This window comes from Thunnus albacares, chromosome 4, assembly GCF_914725855.1.
Source record: "Thunnus albacares chromosome 4, fThuAlb1.1, whole genome shotgun sequence".
In the NCBI taxonomy this organism is placed as follows: Eukaryota; Metazoa; Chordata; class Actinopteri; order Scombriformes; family Scombridae; genus Thunnus; species Thunnus albacares.
In genome coordinates, this window is record NC_058109.1 from 459,581 (window position 1) to 475,664 (window position 16,084).

General features: G+C 42.1%; 2 protein-coding genes across 2 annotated transcripts in view; both read left to right on the plus strand.

Moving 5' to 3' along the window:
- Positions 1–692, plus strand: part of mkrn2 (makorin, ring finger protein, 2) — a gene marked incomplete in the record, with an annotated part of 7,156 nt that extends 6,464 nt beyond the window's left edge. The window contains 2 exon segments of the mRNA XM_044349699.1: positions 60–204; positions 301–692. Coding sequence (XP_044205634.1) covers positions 60–204; positions 301–468 — 313 coding nt within the window.
- Positions 693–12,294: 11,602 nt separating this feature from the next.
- Positions 12,295–14,238, plus strand: LOC122980897 (nuclear factor 7, brain-like). Its single transcript, XM_044349327.1, has 2 exons — positions 12,295–12,527; positions 12,637–14,238. The coding sequence occupies exon 2, from the start codon at positions 12,654–12,656 to the stop codon at positions 14,046–14,048; it is 1,395 nt and encodes a 464-aa protein (XP_044205262.1). The 5' UTR covers positions 12,295–12,527; positions 12,637–12,653; the 3' UTR covers positions 14,049–14,238.
- The last annotated feature ends 1,846 nt before the right edge of the window (positions 14,239–16,084 follow it).

Consider the following 16,084-nt stretch of genomic DNA (forward strand, 5'->3'; position numbering starts at 1 on the left):
CCGTGTTGGATCACAGTGATGCGGGTATAGTGATACTTGACACTGTGTTCTGTCTGCAGTAAGAAGGCCTGTAAGTACTTCGATCAGGGTCGCGGCTCGTGTCCGTTCGGAGGGAAATGTTTGTATCTTCACGCCTTCCCGGACGGGACCCGAGCGGAACCGGACCGGCCGCGGAAACAGCTGAGCTCCGAGGGGAACGTCCGGGTCAGACGCCGCCGCCGCCGCCGCCATCTTCACTCACAGTTGTAGTTCATCACCTCGGTGCACGTTTGTGAACGGTGTGTTTTTTTTCTTCTTCAGTTCATGAACAGCGTCCGTCTGTGGGACTTCATCGAGGAGCGCGAGCAGCGGCCGACCCCGCCCCTGCCGTCCATCGATGATGACATCACGGAGCTCAGGGAGCTCTTCATGCAGATGTCGGGCCCGAGCCACGACGGGCCGGAGACCCCGCCCGCCGCCGACGCATAGAGAGAGGCCTGATCGGACCGCGTCCTCCGGTCTCCATGGCAACCGGCGATGTCTGTGGACCAGTCATTGAAATATTAAATCATGTGATCAATCTACAGCTCTCCACTGTGTCTCAGTCTGGAAAAATAATTCCATTGTGTCCATTAGTTGGAAAATTGATCATCAATATATTGTTGACATTTTATTTATTGTGTACATAAGAAAATACAGACAGTGTGACGTCATCTGGTGGTGGTGTGTTGACTTTCTGACGGTGTTTGTGCCTCATCGTTTGGGTTTAATGTGATAAATTTATCACTCTTTACTCCCAGAGAAACAGCTGATAATTAGATCCTGTTGTCTTTGTCCAGTGAATGTTCAGATTCCAGCAGCAGTAGAGAACCAGTGTTCGGTTGGTGAGTGAAGCAGATCAAGCAGCCACGTTGTTCCAGTGTCTGTTTATTAATATTATGATTTTATTTCAGTAGAACAGCTCCTCTTAAAGGTTCAACAAAAACCAACCATCCAGAATCATTCAGTCACGAAAAATGAATGGAAAGTGTTTTTGGCAGAGTACTCACATACTTTACTGCAGTAAAACTACCAATACAGCAAAGTACAAATACTCCGTTACAAGTAAAAGTCCTGCATGAAAAATCCTCCGACAGTAAAAGTACATAAGTATTATGAGCTTGATGTAGTTAAAGTATTGCAGTAAAAATACATAAGTATTATGAGCTTGATGTAGTTAAAGTATTGCAGTAAAAGTACATAAGTATTATGAGCTTGATGTAGTTAAAGTATTGCAGTAAAAGTACATAAGTATTATGAGCTTGATGTAGTTAAAGTATTGCAGTAAAAGTACATAAGTATTATGAGCTTGATGTAGTTAAAGTATTGCAGTAAAAGTACATAAGTATTATGAGCTTGATGTAGTTAAAGTATTGCAGTAAAAGTACATAAGTATTATGAGCTTGATGTAGTTAAAGTATTGCAGTAAAAGTAGTGGTTTGGTCCCTCTGACTGATATATTATTATATATGACATCATTAGATTATTAATAGTGAAGCATCAGTGTTAGAGCAGCATGTTACTGTTGTAGCTGCTGGAGGTGGAGCTAGTTTACACTACTTTATATACAGTTAGCTAGTTTAGTCCAGTGGTTCCCAACCTAGGGGTCGGGCCCCTCCAAAGGGTCAGCAGATAAATGTGAGGGGTGGTGAGATGATTAATGGGAGAGGAAAGAAGAAAAAACAAAGTTCTGATACACAAATCTGTTTTCAGTTTTTGGACTTTTTCTCTAATCTTTGATTTTTGCTGAAATATTGGATCATTTGAACATTTATTGAAATGAAAGCATGTGAGAAGTTTCGAGGGAAAAATCACTATTTGGTGGAGCTGTTAACAACTCATAGACATGTGAAATGTGACCCCGACTACACACTGCTTTTTGTAAGACGTCAAAAAACAAAAAGGTTGGAAACCACTGGTTTCATCTTTAACAATGTGTTGTATTTTAAAAGCTTGTTATATTATCCATTGTGTCAAATCTTCATCTGAAAAGTAACTAAAGCTGTCAAATAAATGTAGTGGAGTAGAAAGTACAATATTTCCCTCTGAAATGTAGAAAGTAGCATCACATGGAAATACTCAAGTAAAGTACAAGTACCTCAACATTATATTTAAGTACAGTAATGAGTATGTGTACTAGGGATGTGGGTCAACAAAAACCAACCATCCAGAATCACTTGGTCATGAAAAATGAATGGGAAGTGTTTTTGGTGGTGCCTCATGATTCTGGGGGAGGGGGGGGGGGGGTCGCTCTGCTGTCACTACATCACAGTCTGACAGTTGACTAACGACAGCAGAGTGACCGTCACATTACTGCTGATGGATCACCAACCCGCCTGTCCATCTCACGCTGCATCTGAGCCTCGTTCATGAACAAGACGTTGAGGTTCCTGAACTCCCGACACAAAGGAACAGTTTTCCAGAAGATAAGCAGACGTGTCAGCGCAGTCGTCTCTGATCTGAGACTCCAGTTAGAGACCCGGTGTGGGGACCTCCTTCATAAGGTAGTTTATTCATGAACACTTATTGTAACACTTTAATTTTCTAAAAGTAAAAGTGTCATAAAAACAAAAACAGGATTTTTAAGCCTCTTTCCACTTTTATTGGAATACAAATACAAATACTGGGATCTCTGCACATCCCTCGTACATTTACTCAAGTTCTGTACTGATGCTACTTTATGAAGTTTATAGACTCATAAACAAAGTTCGGGAACCAAAGACCACGCCTTGTATGCAACCCATTTCCGCACCACAGGGTATTTAGACACACCATATCCTCTCCTCTCCCCTTTGCCTCAGCTTGCAAGCACCCTGTGACACACCAGCATCTAAACTAAAAAACTTTCTTACTCACATCATGGACCTCGAACTGCTCCTCAACGCTTCGGACGAGGACTTGCTCGACGTCCCGGAGACATTCCCCGGTGTTCGATCTCTCCGGCAGCCTCGCCTGCGCTCCTCGGTTTCCCTCATCCTGGCCTCTCTATTTGTATCTGTATTTGTTTAGGTAGCAAAGTTATTTGTATTTGTATTTGAATAAAAGTGGAAAGAGGCTTAAAAGTCCTGTTTTTGTTTTTTGATTACACTTATTATTTTAGAAAATTAGAGATGAAAATGAAAGTGATGTCCAAATTAAGAAATGTGCGTCATGTAGCAGGTGGATGTGACTCCCCTCATTGAGACCTGCTGATAGACATAACAGCGGAGCAGAGGAGAGACACTGAGATAGTGATGTAACCGACCTGCTCGCTGGTATTTAATGTGTTTTGTTTTATTTATTTTTCCCAAAAACAAATAATTTAAAAAATATTTGTATGAAACAAATATTCGGAAAAAACCCACTATTTGTGCTTTGCCGAATAACGTACCTGTACTCGGGCACACCCCTAACGTGAGTGTGACAAACTGTCACTTCTTTTATGGAGCAGTATATAGCTGCTTCCGTTAGCCAACATTTAGCTTGTTGTAGCAGCCCTGAAGGACTCTTTATATATCCATTGAAGGACTGTTAAGGACTGTTGTTAAGCTAACGGGAGGATGGATCTGGACTGTGCAGCGCAGCAGCTGCAGGATGTCGCTGCGGAGGCTGGTGAGAGAAACAGCCGGAGAAACAACCAGGAGAGTTAGCTTGTTTGTCATTGTTGTTAGTGATATCAGACTGGTTAACCAGCAGCCACAAAGTTCTGTTAACTAACAAACAAGATGACCAACAGCTACAAATGGATGTTATGACATGAATACTTTATCTCCATGACAGAAAGAAGAAGACATCAGATAACGTGAGTCAGATACAGCTTCTCTCTCTGTCTCTTTGGTTGCTAATTTCATCTCTGATAGTTACATGTATCTGTGTGGCTGTTATGTGAATTTATCTACTTAACAAGAATGCAGCAGAGATATACATATAATGTGTTGTGGGTAGTTTGCTTGTTGAAGTTACAGTGAGCTGTCTGGACTCACTCATTCATGTGGAATTGATCCAGTTTTTAATTGAGTGGTTGTTCAGTCACCTGTTGATGTTGTGTGATTAGTGAATGAGTGCAGGTGGTCTGGCTGCTTGTTGTGACAATTTCTTCAGTTTGTTTTAAGATGAGTCATATATAGAATAACTAGCTTAAAGTAACTTGAATAATAAGTGTTAACATGTCAACTTTGTAGACATTATATACAAACTTTGTATGAAGTTTGGTGTTATTATCATTTATTTTATAGTAATTATAGGTCTTATATTTATAATTCAGTAGTGGGGATGACCTATGAAGGGAAGCAAAAAAGGAGTGAGGGTGACAGTTTAGTGATAAAGTGCTGTAGAAAAATACCATCAAAACTGTTGGTTTTCCTCCTGTCCTCCCCAGTTTTTTGAGTCACCAGCCGCCACTGTCACACACACACACACACACACACTATTTCCCATCTATGACCTTCATCCAGCAGTGAATAATATTCCCAGGAAGCTAAAGCCCCAGCAGTCTGCCTCTGTTTCAGACTTCACATGTGCCAACTAGATTAAATCTCAGTAGTGTAAGAGTGAAGTTGTGTCTTATGGGCAAAAGTTGTGTAAACGTAAGGTTAAACATCAGTTTACTGTGTTTTGTTGAACGTTGCCTGTTTGCATATGTTTAGTGATGCAGTGTTTGGGTGATATTGTAGTGTCAGCCGCTTGGCGGCGCTGTTCAGACAGTGGGTAGAGTTTTGAGGGGAGAGAAGGGGAGAAAGAGAATGAGAAGTGTGTAATGACTGGACTGAGCTGTGTTTGTTGAAGGTGACTAAAGTTATGAGGAGAACCCAGAACGTATTGGACTGATTTATTCCCTCACTCACACCCACGTCGCTTACACTGGTGGCAGCGGTGGGATTTCCTTCTGTGGAATACAGTCCTTTGGGATTCTGCTCAACTTTTTGAGTCCCTAAAGCTATAGGCTAACGATAGCTACGCTAACCGCTAGCTTAGCTTTAGCTTTCAGTACAGTTAGTCAGCTAGTCGTTACCAAGTCCGTTTTTTTTTGTTTTGTTAGCTTCAAGTGAGTTTAGAAACCGTGTTTCGGTCATCTAACTCCGTCCGAGGGCTAAAGAAAAAAATATTAAAAGAGACGAAGGAAACTCATCATGTCTGACGAGGAAGCATTTTCCACCGGTGAGCAGCGAGCCAGCACAAGCACGAGGGGGGCCTCAGCACAAGGTGTGCCGCCATCTAGCAGAACACAGGGAGCGCCCAGGGGCATTCCCTTACCGCCACCATTTCACAACGATGGCCGTGAGTCTTTTCAACTATGGGCTCGCCGCTATGAGGTAATTCAAGAGGCCCGTTACAAGGACAGTGGTGTGGACATGAATACAGTATTAGCAGCTGAGTTACCCACTAGACTACCACCAGAACTGTTCATTGTATGGGATAATCTGCCCCGGGAAACTCAGGACTCTTATACTGAAGCAAAGAAGCACTTGCAGACAGCTTTTGGCCAAAAGGATGTAATTGCATCATTTCAGACATTCCCTAATGCCCGGCATAGACTACCTAATGAAGCAATGGAAGTTTATGCTGCAGACGTATGCAGGCTTGTCAAAGAAGCTTTCCCAGATTTTGAGCACAATGCTTCCGAGTATATGAAAATGTCTCGCTTCATTGCTGGTCTGGATCAGGAACTTCAAGTCAAATGTCATGAAAGAGGGGTGAAAACTTTCACTGAGGCTTTTCAAGTCGCCTCCCAAGCTGAATGGGCTCGCCAAGCAGCTAGATTAGTAATGCCAGTGTCCTCACCAAATGTTACCATCAGAGATATTGGCACAATGCAGTCAGTAAATTCAGTACGTGAAAATGACATTGAACTCGGGAAAACAGTTCAGAACCTCACTGCTACTGTTAAAGACTTAAGTAAGAATATGGATACACTGAGACTGAAGCTGGATGAGCGAAGCAGGGACCACCACCGTGACAGGCACATGCATGTGCGTCCTCAAAGATCTCCCTCACCTTATGGGAGAAGCCCAGATAGGGATGCAAATAGATGGAGCTCAGGCTACAGACATTCCCCCTCCAGATACTCACGTTCCAATCATTCCCCAGAACACTATTCTCCTCAGAGGACTCGCCACCATCAAGATCACACCCGCAGGGAGCCTGACAGGTACCGACAACCTTACAGAGATACTCACTACTCAGACCATGCCTTTAGCCCTTATGAGGAAAAGAGAGGGAGGCAACCCTCTCCCAGTAGACCCTACTATGACTCTCACAGCCGAAGCCCGAGTCCCTATGCCAAGCATGTTTCATTCCAAGAGTATGGGGACCAAGGCCAAACACGACAACCAAAGGACTGGGACAGTCAGTATCCCACTAAGAGTGGTTACAAAGATCATGGCAGATTTCCACAGGGAAACGGCCGTTAGCTGATGATGCGGGGTGTTCATCAGCTACTTCTCTGGAAGCCCCAGACATCTGCCTCACTGAAATAACAGACTGCATCAGTACACCACCAACCCCTAGTGGTACTACAGATATGACAATCCCCCTGACTGAAAGTGTGAACATTGAAGCCACTGTAAGTAAAGACTTCACCTCCTATGTAAGTGGAATTGTTGAGGGCACTAATACGCACATCATGCTAGATACCGGTTCCACTATTTCGTTCATCAGTGAGGAAACCAAAATGTCACTTCCTTCCCTAGCAAAAAGACCCATTAAAAAGAAGTTTATCATGTCACAAGCAGTGACTGGCCAAACTTTGGATACATTGGGTATGATAGACATCACCTTTAAACTAGGGTCTCAAACTCTGCAACATGAAGTGCAAGTCATCAGAAATGTCAGTCAAGGCTTTATATTAGGTTTTGACTTTCTCAAGCCTCACTGTGTGATTCTGGATATGGGGAGAGGACTGTGCATCTGGGTGATGATGTCCTGCCCCTACTCAGGAAGAGTGACCTGGCACCTGCTAGTTGTAGACAAGGTACAAAACACGCCAATGCTGACTCTATGTCCCGTCGTCCCTTCACAGCTGAAGGCACCACCCCTATGGTTACAGCCAATCAGGTGAGGTGTGTTTCCATTCACACTCAAACAGACCCAATAGAGTCATCCATGTGCACTCCAGCCACTGAGCTGGCACCCTGCTCAGAGACTTTACCCACTGCTTCGACTGCTATGGATTTAATATCACTCATGCAGTCTGCTTCACCAGATACTGCAGCTGTAACGGTGGACACTTCACTCCTGAATATTGACAGGCAGTATTTCCTCCAAGCTCAAAAAGCTGATCCTGAGTTGCAAATAGTCAGGAGCTGGGTGTTGACTGACCATAGGCCACCATTCTCAAACATTAAAGCAACCTCACCTGAAATGAGACAGTACTGGAGAGAGTTTCCTAAACTCACCCTTGTTGATGGTCTTTTGTGTCGCAAAGTCAGACCTCCACCAGGTGACCCTGTTTTACAGATTGTAGTTCCTAGTAACTTGCAGAAGGAAGTGTTTCAAACTTTACATGGACATTCACTCTTGGGACACTTCAGTTCACAAAAAACATTACAAGGGGCACAGATCAGATGCTTTTGGCCTCACATGACACGTGACATAACTCAGTGGTGTCTTGAATGCACAGCCTGTGAAGCACGGCGACCACAGACACCACACCAACAGGCCCCTATGCAAAACATAGTCACATCCAGGCCTTTTGAGAAAATTGCAGCAGACCTGACGGAACTGCCACTCACACACCGTGGTAATCGGTATGTACTTGTTGTAATGGACTATTTTACTAAGTACCTTAACTTGTATGCACTTCCTGATCAACGGGCAACCACTGTGGCTAAATGTTTGTTTGAAGATTATATTAGCCACCATGGTGTGCCTCAAAGTTTGCACACTGACCAAGGCCGTCAGTTCAACTCAGATCTTGTCAAAGAACTGTGCAACCGTCTGGGAATACATAAAATGAGAACATCACCTTATCATGCTATGTCAGATGGCATGGTGGAACGAGCAAACAGGACCATCAAGGACCAGTTAGCAAAATATCTGTATACCAGAGGAGGTGAATGGGATGACCATCTAAGGCAGGTTGAATTTGCATACAACACGACTGTTCTCTCCTCCACAAAACACACTCCTTTCTTCCTGGCCCATGGCAGAGCGGCCCACCTGCCTGCAGATCTCCTCCTTGGAGACTCACCAGGACTTTCAAACGCCACACCAGGTACTCCAAGTGAATATGCCAATTCGGTATTACTGAAACTGTGTGCTGCTTTTCACTCTGTTGCACATAACCTTGAGGCAGCAGGTGCTCAACAAAAGTACTACTATGATCGTCGGATGAAACACACAGCCTATGAGCCAGGTGACTTAGTGTGGGTTGACCTTCCTGCCCTTGCTAGACAAAAACTGTCACCTAAGTGGACCGGCCCTTTTAAAGTTCTACGACGGCTTGACTCAGGCACAGGTGACATTGGAGTAGACTATGAACTTCTGGATCAACGGGACCCTAGAGCTAAACCTAAGGTAATTCACTACAATCGCCTGAAACCTTATCGTTCAGCCTGGTCAGCTGACAGACATCCAGTTCCACCCTCACCTTCAGAACTGACTGTACCGGCAAACGGCCCAGGTCCCCCACTGCTCACTGCACTCTCAGGCTCCAGACCTTATGTATACAGGCACCCAAATAAGCCCGGGTGCTCTGTGACTGCGCCTAGGGATCAGACAAATGTTTGCCCTCTGCCCCAGAGTGCTACTAGCACCACAACACAGGTGGGAGACAATGTTGCCACAGGACATTCCAGTGAACTGTCTCCGGCAGTTCAGCCTTTCACGGGAGTAAGGACTAAGTCAGGTCGTTGTGTACGTCCCCCAGTGCGTTACAGGACTGTTGAATGAACTGTGGTCTGTGTCATATGCTTGATTGAGAAGTACAAGTAAAAAAAAACAAAACACTGAGATGTTATAGGCAAACACAAGGAAAAAAAAAAGTATCCTGTTCCACTGTTCTTTGTTGTTGTTTTGCCAATGTCATCTGTTTATATTGTTGTTAAGCATAAAGTAGTGACAATTTCATTACACCTATTTGGAAGCGAGGACGCTTCTTGCGTAAGGGGGGGACGATGTGTAAGAGTGAAGTTGTGTCTTATGGGCAAAAGTTGTGTAAACGTAAGGTTAAACATCAGTTTACTGTGTTTTGTTGAACGTTGCCTGTTTGCATATGTTTAGTGATGCAGTGTTTGGGTGATATTGTAGTGTCAGCCGCTTGGCGGCGCTGTTCAGACAGTGGGTAGAGTTTTGAGGGGAGAGAAGGGGAGAAAGAGAATGAGAAGTGTGTGATGACTGGACTGAGCTGTGTTTGTTGAAGGTGACTAAAGTTATGAGGAGAACCCAGAACGTATTGGACTGATTTATTCCCTCACTCAAACCCACGTCGCTTACAGTAGTTTATTTTTTTTTAACCCGCCATGCCAAACTTAAAATTCAGGGAGAACCCCAAAGTCCTGGTTTGTTCGTTGGCATTAAAAGATATATAAAATTAGAAGATTGTTAGCAAACATCAGGATCATGTGACACAGTGTGGGAGGATCAGGTACTATATAGCACATGTGTGTCACGTGGCCTTGCAGAGTTAATTACACCTCAGATATACCATTGTTGGTATCACAAGACTTAAAGGATATTTCTGGCAATTTTCTATATTTTTCTTCATGTTTGGATCCAAACCAACAATGAACTGATCTACTAACAAGTATTGTGTGTGTATCAAAGCCTGATATATCTTATTAAAAACACGTCAGTGAGTCACACTGCTGCACTGGGTGACATGTTCCTTCATCATGAAAAGTTTGGTCACGTTAGTTTGTTTAGAAACCAAAGACTAATAACAGCATCATGTTTTCAGTCTCAGGAGAGTAGTTTCATGCTCGGGCCCCAAAAGTCATTGCATGAGAAATAAAACACTTACATGAGGCAGAATTTGTTGTTATTAATATTGACAGATATCATCAGACTTCTGACAGATCCGTGATGGACTGAATAAGAATATAAAACCATAACAATGTAAAGTTTGAGAAAATCAGCTGCAAAGTTTTTTCTCAGTTTACTTTTTGAAATGATCTGAAACCCATTAGATCATTTTCAGAGTCATTTCATTTAAATATCCAAAACATATCAGTGCTTTTTATTGATCTTATTCATTGTTGTTGGCTCTCTTGTTTATTTGTATTTCACTTTGATTCACTGTTTTTATCTTTGAGCAGCTTTTGTTTAATATATAGCTGATGTCATGTTACTGTGAGGTTTTATTAGTGGTGCTACAGTTGTGTTGGTACTTTTGTATCAAATTGTTGCAGAAAAAGGTACCAGAGCAAAAAACTCTCTCTTGAAAATAAAAAGGGAGTCAGAGGTCCAAGCAGCAAAGTGTTTTTTAATGCCGGCAAAAAAGGGGAGCAATCAGCACTTTTACAAAGAACCAAATCGCTCCAAAGGTTTTTCTTTGGGGTTCATTGTTTTTATGTCCTTGGGTCGGCTTAGGTCACACCTTATCATCCACCCTCCCTAATTTTTGACCAATTATTATGTTACTTTTATCTCCGTCACTCGTTGTTGGTCAAAACTCTTCAAAACAGGTTTTGAGGTGTTTGAGGATATGTACTGGCATATTCAATTCTACCTGATTATATCCAATTTTTATATAAGTATTGGGAATCATTTTACACCATTATTGCCTGTTATGGATATTCCATAACTGACCAGGACAACAGAATGTCAAGCTGTACTCTTCTGTTCTCTCAAACAGAAGATAACACATGTTGTTTAATAAACCAGGAGCCTCACAGGCGAACCAAGGCCAGAATGCAGGTCATCATCAGACGCAACAAGACAAACCAAAGATACAGATTTAGGTCATAGGTTTATGATTCGGAACTGACGAACTAGTTTCTATGATTGGCTTAAAGGCTGGTTTTGGACTGTGAGGGGCAGACGAGTTTGGGGACACCGTACGAACAGGAGGTGTCCCTTGAGTCGCTCTCCCTTGCAAGGTTCTTCATTAAAGTTTTCCCAGAATCATCATACGAAGTTTGGTTTGGTCTTCTCTTCTTCAAACTGACAACTGCCAGTGCATCAGCTCCGAAAATCCACAACATTGGCAAGTTGTCTTCTGGCCTTTTATTTTTTTATAAGTTATTCTAGTCATTTTACACCCTTATTTCTTGATCTCCTCCAATACAAATTGTATCACACTAGCCCTTATTGCTTATAAACTTATAAAATCAATCTACATAGCTTAATATTGTCTTTAAGCACACCAATGACTTTTAATGAAAATACACCACAGTACCAGTGTTGTCATGTTTTTCATGTCTCTTTAAAAACCAGTAGAATAACAGTGGAGATGAGTTTGGTTTCTTGTGTATTTTTTCCATTTGAGATGCAGACAGCTGACAGAGCTTCATCACATCATCATCATCTTCTCTTTGTGCTCTTCCCATGAAAGTTATGTTGACATGATGATGTGATCTCAAAGCAGCGCGACGGATCGTATTCATCATATTTATCATCTGTTCCTTTAATAAGCTCCACCTCTTACAGGATATCATGTGACACAAAGCGGGAAACAGGTTCTTACTGTTCAGCTTCACTGGAAGGAGGCAGACAGACGGTAAGATTTACCTTCATTACAAAACTGTGATTTAAACTGAGAGAGGACAGTTACAGCAGGAAGCACTGAAGACCTGAAGTAGTGAAATAGTTCAACTTCAACCTGCTGCTGACTGAAAAAACACAAGTCAAAGTGACTGAGAAACTTTCAACAGCAGGAAACACAACTGACTTCCTCTTTTAACGTCTCGTCTGCTGTGTTTTACTTTTAAATGAAACACACTCTGTTTTAGTCTGTACAGGCTGTAAAAGAGGCTTTTTGTGTGTACTGTTGGGTACAGCCTTTATAATCTGATGCTCTGTTGGTTGAGCATGTTTGATAGACAGTGTTTTACTGTTATTGACTTTGTGATGCAGAACGTTGCGAAGTCGTCGCTCGTTTTTCAGTTTGTCTGTTTGTTCTTTTTTTCTTCTTCTAACTTTTCATAAGTCAGTTTTTCTGGGAAAAGATGGCCCACCCAAAATACACTTTCTGCCTACATCACTGCTATGTGAACCTTAAGTTCCTGCACAATAAAAGCTTGTTCTGTACTGTACAGATAGAATCAGATAAAACCTGTTAGTCATTAATCTTTAGAGGAGTTGGTAGGTGTATCTTTGAACTTTTAAATGAAACACACTCTGTTTTACATGTGACGCAACAGCATTTATCAGAAGAGGTCTGACAAAGCTCCGCCCCTCAGCTGACTCATCTGAGACAAAGCAGGAAACAGTTTATTCTTCGTCTCTAAAGAGACACACAGACTGAAAAACAGACGATCAGATTCACCTTCAGACCAAACTAACAGCTTCCTCTGAGTGAGAACAGCTACAGGAGAGAAAAGTGAAAACTAGAACTCTGCTGCTTCAACCTGCTGACTCTCCACACACTGAATGTGAGTTTGACTAAAAACTGGAGTCAAAGTGAAAGTAAATGTCAGTGAGGTTAGTAGAGGAGGGAGGGGAGCCATGACTGACTGTACTTTCTGTCTGCTGTGTTTTCAGCTTCACTCGGAGACAAAATGGCTTCCAGATCAGAGGAGGATCTCTGCTGTCTGGTCTGTGATGACGTCTTTAGAGATCCTGTTGTTCTGTCATGTAGCCACAGCTTCTGTAAAGACTGTCTGAAGAGCTGGTGGAGACAGAAACAAACACATGAGTGTCCAGTTTGTAAGAGAAGATCTTCAAGGGAACAACCACCTTGTAACCTGGCGTTAAAGAACCTGTGTGAGTCCTTCTTACAGGACAGAGATCAGAGAGCTTCAGAGGCTCTCTGCAGTCTGCACTCTGAGAAACTCAAACTCTTCTGTCTGGACCATCAGCAGCCAGTGTGTGTCGTCTGCAGAGATTCAGAAAAACACACCAACCACAGATTCAGACCCGTCGATGAAGCTGCACGACAACACAAGAAGAAACTTGAGGAAACTCTGGAGCCTTTAAAGAAGAAGTTAAAGGTTTGTGAAGAAGTTAAAGTGAAGTTTGATCAAACAGCACAACACATTAAGGTCCAGGCCCGACACACAGAGAGGCAGATTAAGGAGCAGTTTAAGAAGCTTCACCAGTTTCTAGAAGAGGAAGAGGAGGCCAGGATGGCTGCTCTGAGGGAGGAAGAGGAGCAGAAGAGTCAGATGATAAAGGAGAAGATGGAGGCTCTGAGCAGAGAGATAGCAGCTCTTTCACACACAGTCAGAGCCACAGAGGAGGAGCTGAGAGCTGAAGACGTCTCATTCCTGCACAACTACAAGGCTGCAGTGGAAAGAGTCCAGCGCTGCCCCCTGCTGGATGATCCACAGCTGCTCTCAGGAGCTCTGATAGACCAGGCCAAACACCTGGGCAACCTGACCTTCAACATCTGGAACAACATGAAGGAGATGGTCTCCTACACTCCTGTTATTCTGGATCCAAACACTGCTTATCCAGAACTCATCCTGTCTGAAGATCTGACCAGTGTGAGACGAGGAGAGAAACAGAAGCTTCCTGATAATCCAGAGAGGTTTAACTTCTTCTACTCTGTTCTGGGCTCTGAGGGCTTTAACTCAGGGACTCACAGCTGGGATGTCGAGGTTGGAGACAATACATACTGGTCACTGGGTGTGTTATCAGAGTCTGTCCAGAGGAAGGGACGCATACAGTCTGGATTATGGAGAATATGGTTCTATGAAGGTGAATACAAGACATGGTCACCATCAGCTCCCTCCACTGATCTCCCAGTGAAGAAGAAGCTCCAGAGGATCAGAGTGAATCTGGACTGGAACAGAGGAAATCTGTCGTTCTCTGATCCTGATACTAACACACACATACACACCTTCACACACACTTTCACTGACACACTGTTTCCATACATTTGCACTGAGGATGAACTCCCACTGAAGATTTCCCCACTGAAGGTCTCTGTGACAGTGAAACAGAGCAGTTAGAGACGATGATGATGATGATGATGATGATGATGATGATGATGATGATGATGGTTCTTATAATTACTGTCATTTATTTCTTAAAGGGAAAAGTGGCTGAATTTAACCTCTGAAGCTTCTGTCCTGCTGCTGTCTCATTATTCCAAAATATGTTCATGTTGTTTTAGTTGTTTTATTTTCTGATCTTTATAGTTTGTGTTTTCAGCCTTATTTTTAGTTTTTTATTGATACTGTATCATTTTCAATAGTTGTTAATGTTTTCTGATGTCGATGTGGATCCATGAAGACCAGCAGCCAAGAATCAATTACTGTATGTTGAAATTATAGTTTTCAAACATTAAAGGAAAAACTCACCGCTGTCAATATGAGGATTTCTTTAAACTAGGTCACCTGTGTAGTAGAAATGTGCAATTATTTTTTGAATTAGGTGCCCTTTGACTATAGAAAACTAAGAACAAATGTGTAGATTATTTATACTGTTCTTAGGGGGGAATCCTACAACAACCAGAATGCATTGCAGACATGACGTCCAATCAGACTGACTCACGATGTGTTTACGTCCAGCAGAGCACCAAAGACAAAGAAAGCAGAGACAAAGTTAGTGAGCAGCAGCATAACATCTCTTTCCTGAGGCTTATTTTCATTTACAAAACGTTTTTCTCTATCGAGTCTGTTTTCAAAGGATCATAAAACAAACAGCACGCTGGAGTCACCTACGTTATGTGGATCAACTTACTGAGTGCTTCCAGTAGTTTGTTTGTGTTAGTGTTATCACAGAGAAAGTCAGCTGATGTTTGTGTGTCAGGCCACACTCTCGTCTGATTACACTGTGCTGTGCTGTGTAATCAGCGCACTGATTCACTGAACTTATTAAAATAAACATATCTATAATGATGGATCAAGTTTCTCTGTGAGCTCTCTGGTTTCACTGCGGACATACAGAGCTACTGTGGCCGTGTACATACAATCAACAGATCAATCAATAAAAACAAAGCAGTTTTCTACCTGTAAACTCCTGATACAGCCGACTGTAAAAAAACTATTAATGTCCAGTATTTTGTGTTTAGTTTCTATATGGAATATGGAGGGGGGGGGACAGAGGAGGACGGGCTCCTGCTGTCCTCCTCAGGATGAGATCTCCTTCATCAATTTAATGTACTTTGTTTTTTTTCATGCTAATCTGTGACACGAGGGATGTGCAGAGATCCCAGTATTTGTATTTGTATTCCAATAAAAGTGGAAAGAGGCTTAAAAATCCTGTTTTTGTTTTTATTACACTTTTAACTTTTAGAAAATTAAAGTGTTACAATAAGTGTTCATGAATAAACTACCTTATGAAGGACGACGTCCCCACACCGGGTCTCTAACTGGAGTCTCAGATCAGAGACGACTGCGCTGACTACTGAGATAAAACTTTACTCATCACCTCATTGCAGACAGACCTCTACCTATTTATACACCCATAACACACAGACAGCACAGCCTGTAACATGTAGAAGAACTTCAAAGATAATTATTGATTTGCACTTTTCATTTATTGTCTGTTTTTTACAGCCTGACTTTGTGAAAGGAGAAGAGGAACAACAGGTTATGGAGTCTGTTGGCAGCACTTTGCTTGTGTCAGTAGTTCAGCTTTATCTCTGTAACACATAACAACACATAACTTTAACATATTTGTATGAAACAAATCAGGCCTTAAAAATCATTGTATAAGAAATAAAACACTTACATGAGGCAGAATTTGTTGTTATTAATATCGACAGATATCATCAGACTTCTGACAGATCCGTGATGGACTGAATAAGAATATAAAACCATAACAATGTAAAGTTTGAGAAAATCAGCTGCAAAGTTTTTTCTCAGTTTACTTTTTGAAATGATCTGAAACCCATTAGATCATTTTCAGAGTCATTTCATTTAAATATCCAAAACATATCAGTGCTTTTTATTGATCTTATTCATTGTTGTTGGCTCTCTTGTTTATTTGTATTTCACTTTGATTCACTGTTTTTATCTTTGAGCAGCTTTTGTTTAATATA

Coding starts and splice junctions, on each gene's coding strand:
- LOC122980897 (XM_044349327.1), top strand. CDS start 12,654: ATGGCTTCCAGATCAGAGGAGGATCTCTGCTGTCTGGTCTGTGATGAC.